The sequence below is a fragment of the Halichoeres trimaculatus genome, unplaced genomic scaffold, assembly GCF_033239565.1.
Source record: "Halichoeres trimaculatus isolate MK-OKI-2021-1 unplaced genomic scaffold, fHalTri1.1 fHalTri1_scaffold_22, whole genome shotgun sequence".
NCBI classification, from domain to species: domain Eukaryota; kingdom Metazoa; phylum Chordata; class Actinopteri; order Labriformes; family Labridae; genus Halichoeres; species Halichoeres trimaculatus.
In genome coordinates, this window is record NW_027437200.1 from 21,444,111 (window position 1) to 21,459,713 (window position 15,603).

A 15,603-nucleotide genomic window follows, 5' to 3' on the forward strand; every position below is an offset into this window, starting at 1 on the left:
CATAACAGAATGTTCGACACACTTGTTAAAAATGTGAACACATGAAAAATAAATCTAAAAACTAAAACTTAATGTTAAATACTAAATCTAGCTGTAAATTCTAAATCTAAATCTTAAATGTCCCATATCCTGCTCCTTTCCTACAGTTTAATCTGGATCATTGATGTCTTCATGAAATGGTAGTAACATGTTTTGGTCCAAAAAGCAAATAAACCAAGCACAGCAGCATTGTTTCCAGGCTCTCATAGCCCCTCTGTTCAGAACGCTCTGATTTAGTGGGCGTGGCCGTCATATGTAAATGAGCCACCGCTGATACCGCCCCGCTCTTCCACGTCACTGAGAGCGGCGCCACGAGCTCCGAGTGCACAATGTTTAGAAAACAGCGAAGCTCGTTTACCGTAACATTACAGGCTAAAACAACAGGCTAACTGCAGATAAAGTTAGCATCCTGAAGCTAACACAGAGACAGGGGGGACACTGAGGAAAAGCTCTTCCATCTGCTCCACAGCACACAGCATTTAAAATACTCACATTTCCAGGGTCCCAGGTTTGTTGGAGGATGGTTGGTGATGCGCCTGGATTCAGGACCAGTCTATTGGCTAGCCCTCTGTTGGACTGTCCAAAGTTGGCGGCCATGCAGTGACTAGCACACACATGCTCAGTTTTACTGAGTGTAGCTGGAACATTTCCTTGATAAATGAGCTCTAGCCACTTAGTCTGTCTTCCTCTGAGATGGGAAGCTTGAGCATGGAACTATGTGGCTGTTTACAGCCAAAAACGGAGCAGTGATGGCTCTTCAACTTTGGCATTCTCCTCCTGGGGAGGGGAGTGGGTGGGGAGGGGGTATCTGTTCTGGTGGACTAATCAGGTCAGACTTGCTCCTGATTGGTCAAAAAAGGGAATCGCTGACGTCGGCAAATCCCCAAAATCCAAACAGCTCGTTTTAGGTCAGGATTTTACATTCACAAGCACTACTAAGTACAGGTTTTGTCATTAAATATCACATTTTGTGGGCTGGGAGGAAAGACAAAGACCCACAAATTTCACTAAAAGACTTAATTAAGTGATTTTTGCACAATATGAGACCTTTAATGTTAATATAAGAGCAGCAGGTGACTCTGGAGATCAGTCTGAGCTGTTCAGGGTGGATTCAGTTAAAGTCTTCAGTGATAGATGTTGATGGTGACATGGCAACTCCTGCTGATTCGTCAGATCGGAAATAACTACATGTGATAGTTGCAGCTAAGGACGACTAGTCATAAACTTTTTATCAACACACACACACATACACACATACACACACACACTTCCTTGACACGTGGCAGAGATAAGACTGTCAGGGATTACATAATGGGTGTGGGCGGGCTGTTTATGAATGTTTCTCTGGACACACACATTCCTGTTCACACACACACACACACGCACAGAAAATAAAGTGTTTTTAAACATTTACAGTGGGTCTGTGAGTTGAAATGGCACCACTATGAAAATGCTGAAAGCTGCAGTTCCTTAAGTGTCCACTAGAGGCTGGCTGGAATCCATGAGGACAACACTCTAAAAAAGTCTATTTTTTATAGCTTGGCTTAAAAAAATAATTTTCTGCTCAAATGCTTTCTATTAAAATGAAGTCTCAACTTTTAGCAACATTTAACAGCCTGCTGTTCGTACCTACAGTCTCTAAAAGCATTATGGGAGGTGGAACTTTCTCTATTTGGGATCTATCGGTCAGAGTACAGGAGGTAGACACCTCTCTACTTCAATCCAAGAATATACAACAGTGGAAAAATTTTTTTTGTCCCAAATCTGATTCCGACTTAGGTAAAGTTCAGTCTCTGAGGTCAGAAAGGTGAATCTGTCCGACGTTTCAGTCAGGAACATTTTATTAACATAAAGTGCATCAAATGCATCACAGACAAAATGACACCAATACTTAACAAATGTCATCATAAATAAAGGAATGTGAGCTCAGTGAGAGTTAAACTAACAGTCAGCCAGAGTCTAAAGTGGGGTCCCACAGGGTTCACTGCTGGGCTCCCTGATATTTACAGTAAAGTATATTCAGCGCTGCATCACTACGCTGATGATGCTGTGGTTTACAGACTTACTGAGGTGTGTTAGTAAACACTGCAGGTCTAAGGAGGATCAGGAGTCTTTGTGTTCTCCTGATCTTCATCTACAGCTTTGTTTCTCGCTCTTTATCTTAAAAGATGAAGTCTTAACCTTTGTTCTCTGTACTTTATCTGAACTGAAGCTCTGATGGAAACGTAAACGTCTGATCTATGGCTTCATCCTGTTAGCTTGTTCTGATGGTAACTCTGCCTGGTCTCCTCCGTTAAAAACATCTTTAGTCTCAGAGGGTCGAACCTGGCTCAGTAAAATATAAACTCAATAAATAAAAATAAGATTTTCAGTTTAAAATAGAAACACTTCTATAAGACTTACTGTCTTTCTTTGGTAAACTCAAACACTTTGACATCGTAAGCAGATATTTGTTGGTTATTGGGTCATTTGTACGTCTCAGAGACGAGACCAGGGTCTGAAAACAACAAAATCCAGTGATCATCGTTCATGAAGGTCTCAGCTTCGAAGAGGTCGTGTGTTTTTTAAAGACATAAAATTAAAGGAGAGTAAACGTGAGGCAGAGAGTTTTTTCTTTTGGTTGGTTTTTGTTCAGAGGCTCATAAACTTCAGGTCCCCTTGTTCTTGGTTTGATTCTTGAGGACCTCATGTTGGACCCACGGCTCAGACGTCCCAGGACCTGATCTGAGGCCTGTTGATCCTCATCTGAGGGAGAAACACAGAGACAGCATGTAAACATGAGGTGTTAACGCAGAGGTCTAGAGGAGATCAGGCCCTGTAGGTGTGTGCACACACTGACCGGCTGGTTCCCAGGGGCCCTGTTCCTCGGATCCCTGTGTCCCGGGGCTCTGTGAGGTGGTCCTGCAGTCTGGGAGTACCAGCTGTTAGCAGATGGAGTGTTGTGTCTCTGAGCTGGCTGTGGGGAGGAGAGTGGACTCGCTGAGCCTCTGTAGCCGGTCCGTGGAGACGCTCGGCTCGGCTGGTACATGGGTACAGGTGCAGGTCGCCTGTTAAAACCTGGATCCTCTCTAGAGACTGGCCTGCTGTCTGGGCTGAATGCCGGGTTTCTAAATTCTGAAAGCCGAGGGAGAGAAAGGAGTTTATCAGCTGATCACACTCATACAGAATAAATAAAGGTTCATTTAATAAGATACATTATTCTGTGATAATAATGGGACATTTGACCGTGCATGACACAAGACGTAACGCTGTAAGACAGTACAACAAAATACATTATGATTGATGCACAAATTTGATGATATTTACTATTTATAACAGTTTGAGTTTCAAAAACTACATAAGGATATAATACTACACATTATACATACTACAATAATATGTCCTGTTATCATTGGACACTGTACTTATGTATATGCCATGCCATGACAAGACATGGCATGACATAGCATTATATGATATGGAATGATTTGATATGGTATGATATGATTTGATATGATATGATATGATATGATATGATATGATATGATATGATATGATATGATTTGATATGATATGGTTTGATATGATATGATATGATATGATATGATATGGAATGTTTTGATATGATATGATATGAAATGATATGATTTGATATGATATGGTTTGATATGATATGATATAATATGGAATGATATGATATGAAATGATATGATATGATATGATATGATATGATATGATATGATTTGATATGATATGATATGAAATGATATGATTTGATATGATATGATATGATATGATATGATATGATATGATATGATATGATATGATATGATTTGATATGATATGGTTTGAAATGATTGAATTGAATTGAATTTATTTATTTAATAGGGACGATGCAGTTTAACATAGTTCCATCACTAAGTATGAATCTGATGTGCTGCACAGAGAGTTTATAGCAAATGCTAATTTCCAACTCTTGTCCCTAGTTGGGCCTTTAAAAGTCATAAAATGTACAATATTTAACAGCATAAAATAATTTTAAAAAGTTTACAAAACAACAATAAAATACATGTTCACATCAGAACAAGTAATTATACAACCCAGTTCAAAATGAATAAATACAAAAAAAATGTTTTTGACAAACTAAAAATGATCACAGTTCTGATTTGCTTTTAGCCAACACTTGACCTTTGTAGAAAAGAGTTTTAAGTCTGTGATTAATTTGATTTCGGTTGGTAATGAATTCCAGAGTTTCGAGCCTCTAAAAGAAAAAGCTGATTGTCCAAATGTTGACTTACATTTTTGTATGCTACAGTTTCCATTCACCCTGCTTCTTGTAACTCTGCTGCTGTTCTGCCTTTGGATAAATTTGGATAAGGGTTCAGGGGCAAGATCATTGATACATTTGAAAACTAATTTAAGGAATGAAAACTGCATGAAGCTTTCAAAGCTCAATAGATTGTATTTTTTCAAAATGTGGCAGTGGTGCCAACGGATAGGTTTTTTGTCCATTACTTTGAGGGTTTTATTATATAAGGATGATAGACTTTTGATTGTTGAGGGTGAACCCTGAGCCCAAACTGTCATGCAGTATGAGAAGTGAGAAAAGATCATTGAGTGCATGAATATCTGAGCTGCCTGAATTGGTATGTACTGCCTTATTAATTTGAAACAGTTTAAATTGCTTTTTACTGATTTAGCTATTTTCTTCACGTGTTTATCAAACCTGAGCTGTGGATCTAAAATGACTCCCAAGAATTTGAATTCATTGACTTCTTGTATTTCTTGAGCCTTTATCTTCACACAGAATCTTTCAAGTTGGCACCGTTTCCTCTTGGAGAAGCACATCGACACTGTCTTATTTAGGTTTAAAACAAGATGATTGCGCTCCAGCCACTGCTGGACTCCATACATATGGTCAGTCAAGATTTCTGCTGTCTTGCTAGGGGACTTAGCAGGAGCATAAACGACTGCATCATCAGCATAAAGCTGGATGCCAATGTCTGGGCATATTTTGGGCATATCATTTATAAAAAGACTAAAAAGCAGAGGGCCAAGAATTGACCCTTGGGGGATTCCCATTGTGTTTTTTAAAAAGGATGATGTTTGTCCGTCAACTTTTACACACTGTTCTCTATTTAGAAGGTAAGACTTGAACCAATTAACTGAGTTATTAGAGAAGTTAAAAGATGAAAGCTTGGAAAGTAGAATGTTGTGGTTGACAGTGTCAAATGCCTCCTTAGGTCGAGAAACACTGCCCCCACAACATTACCACAGTCAAGAGACTGTTTTATGTTTTCAACAAAAAAAGTGTTTGCAGTTTCTGTTGAATACTTTGGTCTAAAACCAAACTGTTTAGGGTGAAGAAGTTGATTGGTCTCTACAAACTCTACAACCTGCTCTGTTGATGATATGATATGGTATGATATATTAGATATAATATAATATAATAAGGCATGATATGATATAATATGATATGATATGATATGATATGATATGATATAGTATGATATGATATGATATGATATGATATGATATGATATGATATGATATGATATGGAATGATATGATTTGATGTGATATGATATGATAAAATATGATATGATATGATATGGTTTGATATGATATGATATGATATGATATATTGGATATAATATAATAAGATAAGGCATGATATGATATGATATGGTTTGATATGATATGATATAATATGGAATGATATGATATGATATGATATAATATGATATGATATGATATGATATGATATGATATGATATGATATGATATGAAATGATATGATTTGATATGATATGATATGATATGAAATGATATGATTTGATATGATATGGTTTGATATGATTTGATATAATATGGAATGATATGATATGATATGATATGATATGATATGATATGATATGATATGATATGATATGATATGATAAGGAATGATATATGATATGATATGATATGATATGATATGACATGATATGATATGATATATTAGATATAATATAATAAGGCATGATTTGATATGATATGATATGATATGATATGATATGATATGATATGACATATGATTTGATATGACATGATATGATATGATATGATATGATATGATATGGTATGAAATGATATGATATGATATGATATGGTATGAAATGATATGATATGATACGATATGATATGATATGATATACTAGATATAATATAATATAATAAGGCATGATATGATATGATATGATATGATATGATATGATATGATATGATATGATATGATATGAAATGATATGATACGGCACGGCACAATATGTCATGATACCATGATATGATACGAAACGATATACTTACACCCCTATATGATAGTTTACGATATGATATAAAACATTACATTATTTGTTTTTCTAATCCATTTCAATGAGATATGATACATGACTAAATAATTTAATTTAAAATATCAAATTACCCCATGATGCGTTAAGATAGTATACAATTTGATACAATGTGCTCGACGATACAACAGGATAAATTACGGTAAGATTCTACACAGTGTTTTCTGATACGAAAGATAACAATATTTATACTATATAATATGATGTGTATACTAAATTATTAGATAATATACAAGGAGGAAAGGAAATTAAATGTTATAATACAGGACTTCATAATATGTTATGCTACAGTATAACACAGGATGGCACGATCAGGTACGTTTTGATTCAGTATGGTGTGATATGATACTTAAGAAACATCATGATATTGTGTGATATGATATGGTGTGGTTTAAAGTCCTATGTTGTGAACCTTTATACGATATGGTACGGTACGGTACAGTGTGGTACGGTACGGTACAGTAAGGTACGGTACAATAGGGTATGTTGATATGATGCTTGCTTCTTAATTATGGGATACAATACAACATGCTCTGCTGCTTTTCACTGTAATGGGATAAGATAGAAGGTGATGTTTAGTGGTGTGATAAAAGCATTACCTGAGCTGTGAGTGCTGGATCTGGACCACTCGAACCCCTCGTCCAGCCAGGCGTTCACCAGCTGCTCTTTCTGGTCTCTCTTCCTGCAGAGCACCAATCAGATTTCAGCACGCAGCTGATGTATCCTACAGTCTTAAAAAGTGAAGCTGAGCCTAAACCCCCTCCAAAGGTTGGTTCAGGCACATTACAGCTTGTGTGCAGTCGCCCCCTGCTGTCTATGTAAGCAGATTATCAACAGGACGACGTCTCACCTCTTCTGCGTGCGTTTGTTCTTCATCATGAACGCCGTCAGGACCCCAATCAGCACCACCAGAGCAACCAGCGTCACTGTTAGCCCTCCGAAGAAAGACGGCCTGTGTATGGGCATGCTGCAGTCATTACCCAGGTACCAGGTATAGGACGGGTTCACGCACCTGAGGACAAAAACATAGACTGAGTTATAATACAAAGCAGAGAGGAAGCTATCAGAAGCAGTCTTTTTTTCCTGAGTGTCCATTATCAAGAGCATTAGACTGAAACAGCTTACAGAGAAGTGCTGGGTCCATGAATCAGATTTAACCCTTCATCTTTAACCAGCAGTCAGTCAGAAAGACAGCAGAGTTCAACTCACTTGCAGACGGGTCCCATGGACTCAAACAGTTCGCAGGTTCCCTTGTTCTTGCATATCTTACGGTCGCTGTGTCGTGTGTCACAGACACTCACACATACTATCGTCCCACTTTCGTTAAAAGATTTGTAGAAACCTGCAAGCTCTTCCCCAAACTGTGATTTACAAAACGCTGCAAAAACCCAGGGAAGAAAAAAACACAGACAAACAGTGAGTGTAATAAAAGAGTAAACTGCTAACAGAGAGGCAGCAAAAACAACTCAAAACCAGATCAACATATAGGTTTCCATCCCTGTACAGTGGGCAAGAATGATCTCTGTCCTAGCTACATATCAAGACAGTCTGAGATATGGTCCAGTGTTGGAGTACTAAAACTGTAGTAACTAAAAGTATAGTTAGAGTGAAAGTAGTGTCTATAGTGACTTACAAAGGAAAATGGAGTGACAAACGATGTAGTGACTAAGACTGTGGTTTCCAAGACTGTAGCAGCTCAGACTAAAGAGACTCAAACTGAAGTGGCTAAGTTTTCAGTGACCTAGACTCTAGACCTTTGACTAAAGTGGCTCTAACTGTAGTGTACTAGACTTCAGTAACTCAAACTGTAGTGACTCAATCTTTAATGACTCAAATCGTAGTGACTTAAACTGTCGTGTACTAGACTTCAGTAACTCAAACTGTAGTGACTCAATCTTTAATGACTCAAATCATAGTGACTTAAACTGTCGTGACTCACACTGTAGTGACTTAAACTGTCGTGACTCAATCTGAAGTGACTCAAACTGTAGTGACTCAAACTGTAGTGACTCCAATTGTAGTGACTCCAATTGTAGTGACTCAAACTGTAGTGACTTAAACTGTCATGACTCAATCTGCAGTGACTCATACTGTAGTGACTCAAACTGTAGTGACTCAAACTGTAGTGACTCAATCTGTAGTGACTCAAACTTTAGTGACTTACACTGTAGTGACTCAATCTGAAGTGACTCAAACTGTAGTGACTAAAACTGTAGTGACTCAAACTGTAGTGACTTAAACTGAAGTGACTCAAACTGTCATGACTCAATCCGTAGTGACGAGAACTGTAGTGTCTTAAACTGTGTTGACTTAAATTGTAGTGGCTCAAACTGTAGTGACTTAAACTGTAGTGACTCACACTGTAGTGACTTAAACTGTAGTGACTTAAACTGTAGTGACTCAATCTGTAGTGACTCAAACTGTAGTGACTCACACTGTAGTGACTCAAACTGTAGTGACTTAAACTGTAGTGACTCAAACTGTAGTGACTCAATCTGTAGTGACTCAAACTGTAGTGACTCAATCTGTAGTGACTCAAACTGTAGTGATTTAAACTTTTGTGACTTAAACTGTGGTGTCTTAAACTGTAGTGACTCAAACTGTGGTGACTTTAACTGTAGTGACTCAAACTACAGTGTTTCAGACTGTAGTATCTCAAACTGCAATGGCTCAGACTGTAGTGACTCAGACTTAAGAATATCAATCTGTAGTGACTTAATCTGGGTAGACTTATTTGTAGTGACTTTAACAGTTATGGCTTAGACTATAGCCGCCCAGACTGTACTACTTCTGATGAAGTAGCATAGACAGTAATAATTAGTAATGTAATGACTCAAACTGGGGTGACTGTGACTCAGACTGTAATGAACAGAAATGTGGCGACTCTGACTCTGTAAACTCGGACTGTATTGACTTGAATTGTGGTGACTTGGGCTGTAGTGACTCAAACTGTACTGACTTGAATTGTATTGACTTGAATTGTGGTGACTTGGATTGTTATGACCTAGACTGTGTGGGCTCAGACTGTTGGGACTCAAACTGTTATGAAACAGAGGCACTCTGCTTACGAGCTAACGGTAACGTTAGCCTGGAAGTGTCTTAACCTCTGGGACTGAGACGCTGGTTTATGTTCTGATCAACAACACACACACACACACACACACACACACACACACACACACACACACACACACACACACACACACACACACACACACAGTATCTGTGCTGATACTTACATTCCAGATCAGGTTTTGTGGTGCTCACTGTGGGCTCCTTGGTGACGTTCATACTGGGACAGTCTGAAAATTCAGAGAAGAAAGGTGAAAGTTAATAAAATGTGTAAATTCAAAGAGGACAGAGAAATGGATTTAGTTTTACAGTAAACAAGAATTCTGTTTCTGTTAATCATCAACCGCTGACTGCCAGCACACAATCACTGACACGTTCAGCTGAAGGTCTCCAGTTAGCACGATCACTCTTTCCTATGTTCTCAGAGGTTATTTGATTTGTTTCATGAGCTCACACATTCAGGAAATGTCTCTTACTTTCAGTGCAGTTCACCAGGCCGACCACAGCCTCCTTAACGACCTCAGTAACATCCTTGTAAACTTCATCCTGACCAGGTTCATTCTTAATCTCCAGGATGATGTCATGTTCGACTTTAACTCTGGAGGAGAGAAATTAACACGCGTCAGGCCCAAACAGACAGCTTCAAAATGAACCTACAACAGGAAATAATTCTCAGATTTCACTCCTGTTTTGTTTTTTTCCCTCTGTCTATATTTACCCCACGTTTCTTGGCGTGGATCTGGCAACAGCTGCGTCTTCAGCTCTTCCTCTCCCCTGAAATGAAAGAAAAGAGGATCACATCCAGGTCTTACTTTCTCTCATGTCTGATCCATGAGCTGCCGGCCTGGTTTACCTGTCCCACAGTGTTTCTGGAAGATCTCAGCGATGAGTCTGCACGGCTGAGACAAAGAGTGAGAAGACATTTAAAGAGAGATGTCTTGGTGTTCACATTTCAAATCTGTCCTTTAGAAAGAAGACAGGACATTACCTGACACTAATAACCACCACTGCTTTGAAGTTTGTTATCTGTATTACGTAATAACTCGTCATCTGAAACAGACACAGAGAAAGAAGTCAGTGTTTCCACGATGCTGGATGACATCATCAGACATCAGCAAAGTGATAGGGGTAGAAACAGATTACAGGCCAACGCTCCGTCCATTCAGACGTGGAGAGACACTGTTGCACAGATGTGACCATGACTTGACCACACGTCTAACCTGGTCAGTGAAGTCTACAACAAATTCTTCGTACTCCTGTGATGACGGGTCATCGTATTCCTCTTTATATTCTTCATCCACCTCCACTTCCACCTCCACCGCCCTTTCAATGGTAGCTGTAAAGACAAAGAGTGACATCATATGACAGACGTAAGAGAAACATTTCACCGGGTTCAACTTAAGGAACAAATCAAAGTCCATCCATGAACTCACGTGGTTTAACTTCCGGGTGGAGCTGTTCACAGAAGTCTCCAGTAAATTGTGCGGTGCAGTGACAGACTGTCCCATTCCTCGTTCCTCCATTCTGGCAGGGCGCCAGTGTGATACCTGGTGTTGTCGTTGGTTTCACTGTCGGAGCAGCTGTCTCTGGTTTAGTTGTTGGTGCTTCATTTGTTGTGGTTGCTGCTGTAGTTATGTCTGCTGGAGTTGTTGTTGCTGCTGGAGTTGTTGTTGCTGGTGGAGTTGTTGTTGCATCTGGAGTTGTTGTAGCCACAGTTGTTGTTGTTCCTGATGGAGTTGTTGTTTCTCCAGTTGTTGTTGCCTCTGGAGTCGTTGTTTCTCCAGTTGTTGTTGCCTCTGGAGTCGTTGTTGCTCCAGTTGTTGTTGCATCTGGAGTTGTTGTAGCCACAGTTGTTGTTGTTCCTGATGGAGTTGTTGTTTCTCCACGTGTTGTTGCCTCTGGAGTTGTTGTTGCTCCAGTTGTGGTTGCCTCTGGAGTTGTTGTTTCTCCAGTTGTTGTCGATTCTGGAGTAGTTGTTAGTCCAGTTGTTGTTCCTGATGAAGTAGTTGTTGCTCCAGTTGTTGTTGCTGCAACTGGAGTAGTTGTTTCTCCAGTTGTTGTTGCTCCAGTTGTTGTTGACTCTATAGTCGTTGTTGCTCCAGTTGTTGTTCCTGCTGGAGTTGTTGTTGCTCCAGTTGTAGTTCCTGCTGGAGTTTGTGTTTCTCTAGTTGTTGTTGCCTCTGGAGTCGTAGTTGCTCCAGTTGTTGTTCCCTCTGGAGATGTTTTTTCTCCAGTTGTTGTTGCCTCTGGAGTCGTTGTTGCTCCAGTTGTTGTTTCTCCAGTTGTTGTTTCTCCAGTTGTGGTTGCCTCTGGAGTCGTTGTTGCTCCAGTTGTTGTATCTCCAGTTGTGGTTGCCTCTGGAGTCGTTGTTGCTCCAGTTGTTGTATCTCCAGTTGTGGTTGCCTCTGGAGTAGTTGTTGCTCCAGTTGTTGTTCCTGCTGGAGTTGTTGTTGCTCCAGTTGTTGTTCCTGATGGAGTTGTTGTAGCAGCAATCGTTGTTGTTTTTGATGGAGTAGTTGTTGCCTTTGATGTCGATGTTGCTCCAGTTGTTGTTGCTCCAGTTGTTGTGGCATCTGGAGTAGTTGTTGCACCAGTTGTTGTTCCTGCTGGAGTTGTTGTTTCTCTAGTTGTTGTTGCCTCTGGAGTAGTTGTTGCTCCAGTTGTTGTTGCCTCTGGAGTTGTTGTTGCTCCAGTTGTTGTTGACTCTGGAGTAGTTGTTGTTCCAGTTGTTGTTGCCTCTGGAGTAGTTGTTGCTCCAGTTGTTGTTGACTCTGGAGTTGTTGTTGCTACAGTTGTTGTTCCTGATGAAGTTGTTATTGCCCCAGTTGTTGTAGTTGCCTCTGGAGTTGTTGTTTCTCCAGTTGTTGTTGCATCTGGAGTAGTTGTTGCTCTAGTTGTTGTTCCTGATGGAGTTGTTGTAGCAACAATTGTTGTTGTTACTGCTAGAGTTGTTGTTTCTCCAGTTGTTGTTGCCTCTGGAGTCGTTGTTGCTCCAGTTGTTGTTCCTGATGGAGTTGTTGTAAGTAGGGTTGATGTTCCCTCTGGAGTCGATTTTGCTCCCGTTGTTGTTGCTTCTGGAGTTGTTGTTGTCCCTGTTGTTGTGTCTTCTGGAGTTGTTGTTGCTCCAGTTGTTGTTGACTCTGGAGTCGTTGCTGCTCCAGTTGTTGTTCCTGATGGAGTAGTTGTTGCTCCAGTAGTTGTTTCTGATGGAGTAGTTGTTGCTTCAGTTGTTGTTGTTGCCTCTGATGTTGTTGTTTCTCCAGAAGTTGTTGCATCTGGAGAAGTTGTTGCTCCAGTTGTTGTTTCTCCTGATGGAGTTGTTGTAGCAACAATTGTTGTTGTTCCTGCTGGAGTTGTTGTTTCTCCAGTTGTTGTTGACTCTGGAGTAGTTGTTGCTCCAGTTGTTGTCCCTGCTGGAGTTGTTGTTGCTCCATTTGTTGTTGCCTCTGTAGTTGTTGATGCTCCAGTTGTTGTTGCTCCAGTTGTTGTTCCTGCTGGAGTCGTTGTTGCTCCAGTTGTTGTACCTGATGGAGTAGTTGTTGCCCCAGTTGTTGTTCCTGAAGGAATTGTTGTTGCTCCAGTTGTTGTTGCCTCTGGAGTTGTTGTTTCTCCAGAAGTCGTTGCATCTGGAGTAGTTGTTGACTCTGGAGTCCTTGTTCCTGATGGAGTTGTTGTAGCAGCAATTGTTGTTGTTCCTGCTGGAGTTGTTGTTTCTCTAGTTGTTGTTGCCTCTGGAGTAGTTGTTGCTCCAGTTGTTGTTGCATCTGGAGTAGTTGTTGCCCCAGTTGTTGTTGACTCTTTAGTAGTTGTTGCTCCAGTTGTTGTTGCTACAGTTGTTGTTTCTGCAGTTGTTGTTCCCAATGGACTAGTTGTTTCTCCACGTGTTGTTGCCTCTGGAGTTGTTGTTTCTCCAGTTGTTGTTGATTCTGGAGTAGTTGTTGCTCCAGTTGTTGTTGCCTCTGGAGTAGTTGTTGCTTCAGTTGTTGTTGACTCTGGAGTTGTTGTTGCTCCAGTTGTTGTTCCTGATGGAGTTGTTGTTTCTCCAGTTGTTGTTGTTGCCTCTGGAGTAGTTGTTTCTCCAGTTGTTGTTGCATCTGGAGTAGTTGTTGCTCCAGTTGTTGTTCCTGATGGAGTTTTTGTAGCAACAATTGTTGTTGTTCCTGCTGGAGTTGTTGTTGCTCCAGTCGTTGTTCCCAATGGAGTAGTTGTTTCTCCAGTTGTTGTTGACTCTGGAGAAGTTGTTGCTCCAGTTGTTGTCCCTGATGGAGTTGTTGTTTCTCCAGTTGTTGTTCCTGCTGGAGTAGTTGTTGCTCCAGTTGTTGTTCCTGCTGAAGTTGTTGTTGCTCCAGTTGTTGTTTCTCCAGTTGTTGTTCCTGATGGAGTAGTTGTTTCTCCAGTTGTTGTTCCTGATGGAGTTGTTGTTGCTCCAGTTGTTGTTGCATCTTGAGTTGTTGTTGCCCCAAGTGTTGTTCCTGCTGGAGTTGTTGTTTCTCCTGATGTAGTTGTAGCCATAGTTGTTGTTCCTAATGGAGTTGTTGTTTCTCCAGTTGTTGTTGCCTTTGGAGTCGATGTTGCTCCAGTTGTTGTTGCTCCAGTTGTTGTGGCATCTGGAGTAGTTGTTGCACCAGTTGTTGTTCCTGCTGGAGTTGTTGTTTCTCTAGTTGTTGTTGCCTCTGGAGTAGTTGTTGCTCCAGTTGTTGTTGCCTTTGGAGTCGTTGTTGCTCCAGTTGTTGTTGCCTCTGGAGTCGTTGTTGCTCCAGTTGTTGTTCCTGATGGAGTTGTTGTTGCTCCAGTAATTGTCTCTGCTGGTGTTGTTGTTGCTCCAGTTGTTGTTGCCTCTGGAGTAGTTGTTGCTCCAGTTGTTGTTGCCTCTGGAGTCGTTGTTGCTCCAGTTGTTGTTTCTGATGGAGTTGTTGTTGCTCCAGTTGTTGTCCTTGCTGGTGTTGTTGTTGCTCCAGTTGTTGTTGCCTCTGGAGTAGTTGTTGCTCCAGTTGTTGTTGCCTCTGGAGTCGTTGTTGCTCCAGTTGTTGTTGACTCTGGAGTAGTTGTTGCTCCAGTTGTTGTCCCTGCTGGTGTTGTTGTTGCTCCAGTTGTTGTTCCTTCTGGAGTAGTTGTTGCTCCAGTTGTTGTCCCTGCTGGAGTTGTTGTTGCTCCAGTTGTTGTTGCCTCTGGAGTAGTTGTTGCTCCAGTTGTTGTTGCCTTTGGAGTCGACGTTGCTCCAGTTGTTGTTGCTCCAGTTGTTGTGGCATCTGGAGTAGTTGTTGCTCCAGTTGTTGTGGCATCTGGAGTAGTTGTTGCTCCAGTTGTTGTTGCCTCTGGAGTAGTTGTTGCTCCAGTTGTTGTTGCCTCTGGAGTCGTTGTTGCTCCAGTTGTTGTTGACTCTGGAGTAGTTGTTGCTCCAGTTGTTGTTGCCTTTGGAGTCGACGTTGCTCCAGTTGTTGTTGCTCCAGTTGTTGTGGCATCTGGAGTAGTTGTTGCTCCAGTTGTTGTGGCATCTGGAGTAGTTGTTGCTCCAGTTGTTGTTGCCTCTGGAGTAGTTGTTGCTCCAGTTGTTGTTGCCTCTGGAGTCGTTGTTGCTCCAGTTGTTGTTGACTCTGGAGTAGTTGTTGCTCCAGTTGTTGTCCCTGCTGGTGTTGTTGTTGCTCCAGTTGTTGTTGCCTCTGGAGTAGTTGTTGCTCCAGTTGTTGTTGCCTCTGGAGTAGTTGTTGCTCCAGTTGTTGTTCCTGATGGAGTTGTTGTTTCTCCAGTTGTTGTTGCTGCATCTGGAGTAGTTGTTGCCCCAGTTGTTGTTGTCTCAGCAGTTGTTGTTTCTGCAGATGTTGTCTCTGGAGTTGTTGTTGCTCCAGATGTTGTTCCTGATGGAGTTGTTGGTTGTCCAGTTGTTGTTCCTGCTGGAATTGTTGTTGCTCCAGTCGTGGTGTCAGTTCTGGCATCAGGCATGTTGCTCAGATCTTTTATTGTTTTTCATGGATAAGAGAGAGAAAAAGGTCTCTTATTTCAGTCAGTGTTTTTATTTATTTATCTTTGTTTATCATCTGTTTGTCTGTGCGGCTAAACAGAAAAGTGACTGGTTTTCATTCTTGTTCAATTAACACTGACAGCTTCGTTACCTTCCCCTTGAATC

General features: G+C 40.7%; 1 protein-coding gene across 1 annotated transcript; it reads right to left on the bottom strand.

Moving 5' to 3' along the window:
* Positions 1-1,950: 1,950 nt before the first annotated feature.
* Positions 1,951-15,412, bottom strand: LOC141784533 (uncharacterized). The gene is made up of 16 exons (XM_074662371.1): positions 14,892-15,412; positions 14,151-14,827; positions 14,037-14,086; positions 13,471-13,972; positions 10,913-13,138; positions 10,700-10,815; positions 10,468-10,529; positions 10,333-10,378; positions 10,198-10,253; positions 9,956-10,077; positions 9,647-9,709; positions 7,617-7,785; positions 7,258-7,419; positions 7,007-7,089; positions 2,879-3,153; positions 1,951-2,784 (listed from the first exon to the last, which is right to left on the bottom strand). The coding sequence occupies exons 1-16, from the start codon at positions 15,410-15,412 to the stop codon at positions 2,743-2,745; spliced, it is 5,172 nt and encodes a 1,723-aa protein (XP_074518472.1). The 3' UTR covers positions 1,951-2,742.
* Positions 15,413-15,603: the final 191 nt, after the last annotated feature.

Bases quoted from the DNA above. Each gene is read 5' to 3' on its own strand.
- LOC141784533 (XM_074662371.1), bottom strand. From the start codon at position 15,412: ATGCCAGAACTGACACCACGACTGGAGCAACAACAATTCCAGCAGGAA. The intron at 7,420-7,616 runs GTGAGTTGAACT...TTTTGTCCTCAG, and splicing joins TCCATGGGACCCGTCTGCAA to GTGCGTGAACCCGTCCTATA. The intron at 3,154-7,006 runs GTAATGCTTTTA...CTCGGCTTTCAG, and splicing joins ATCCAGCACTCACAGCTCAG to AATTTAGAAACCCGGCATTC.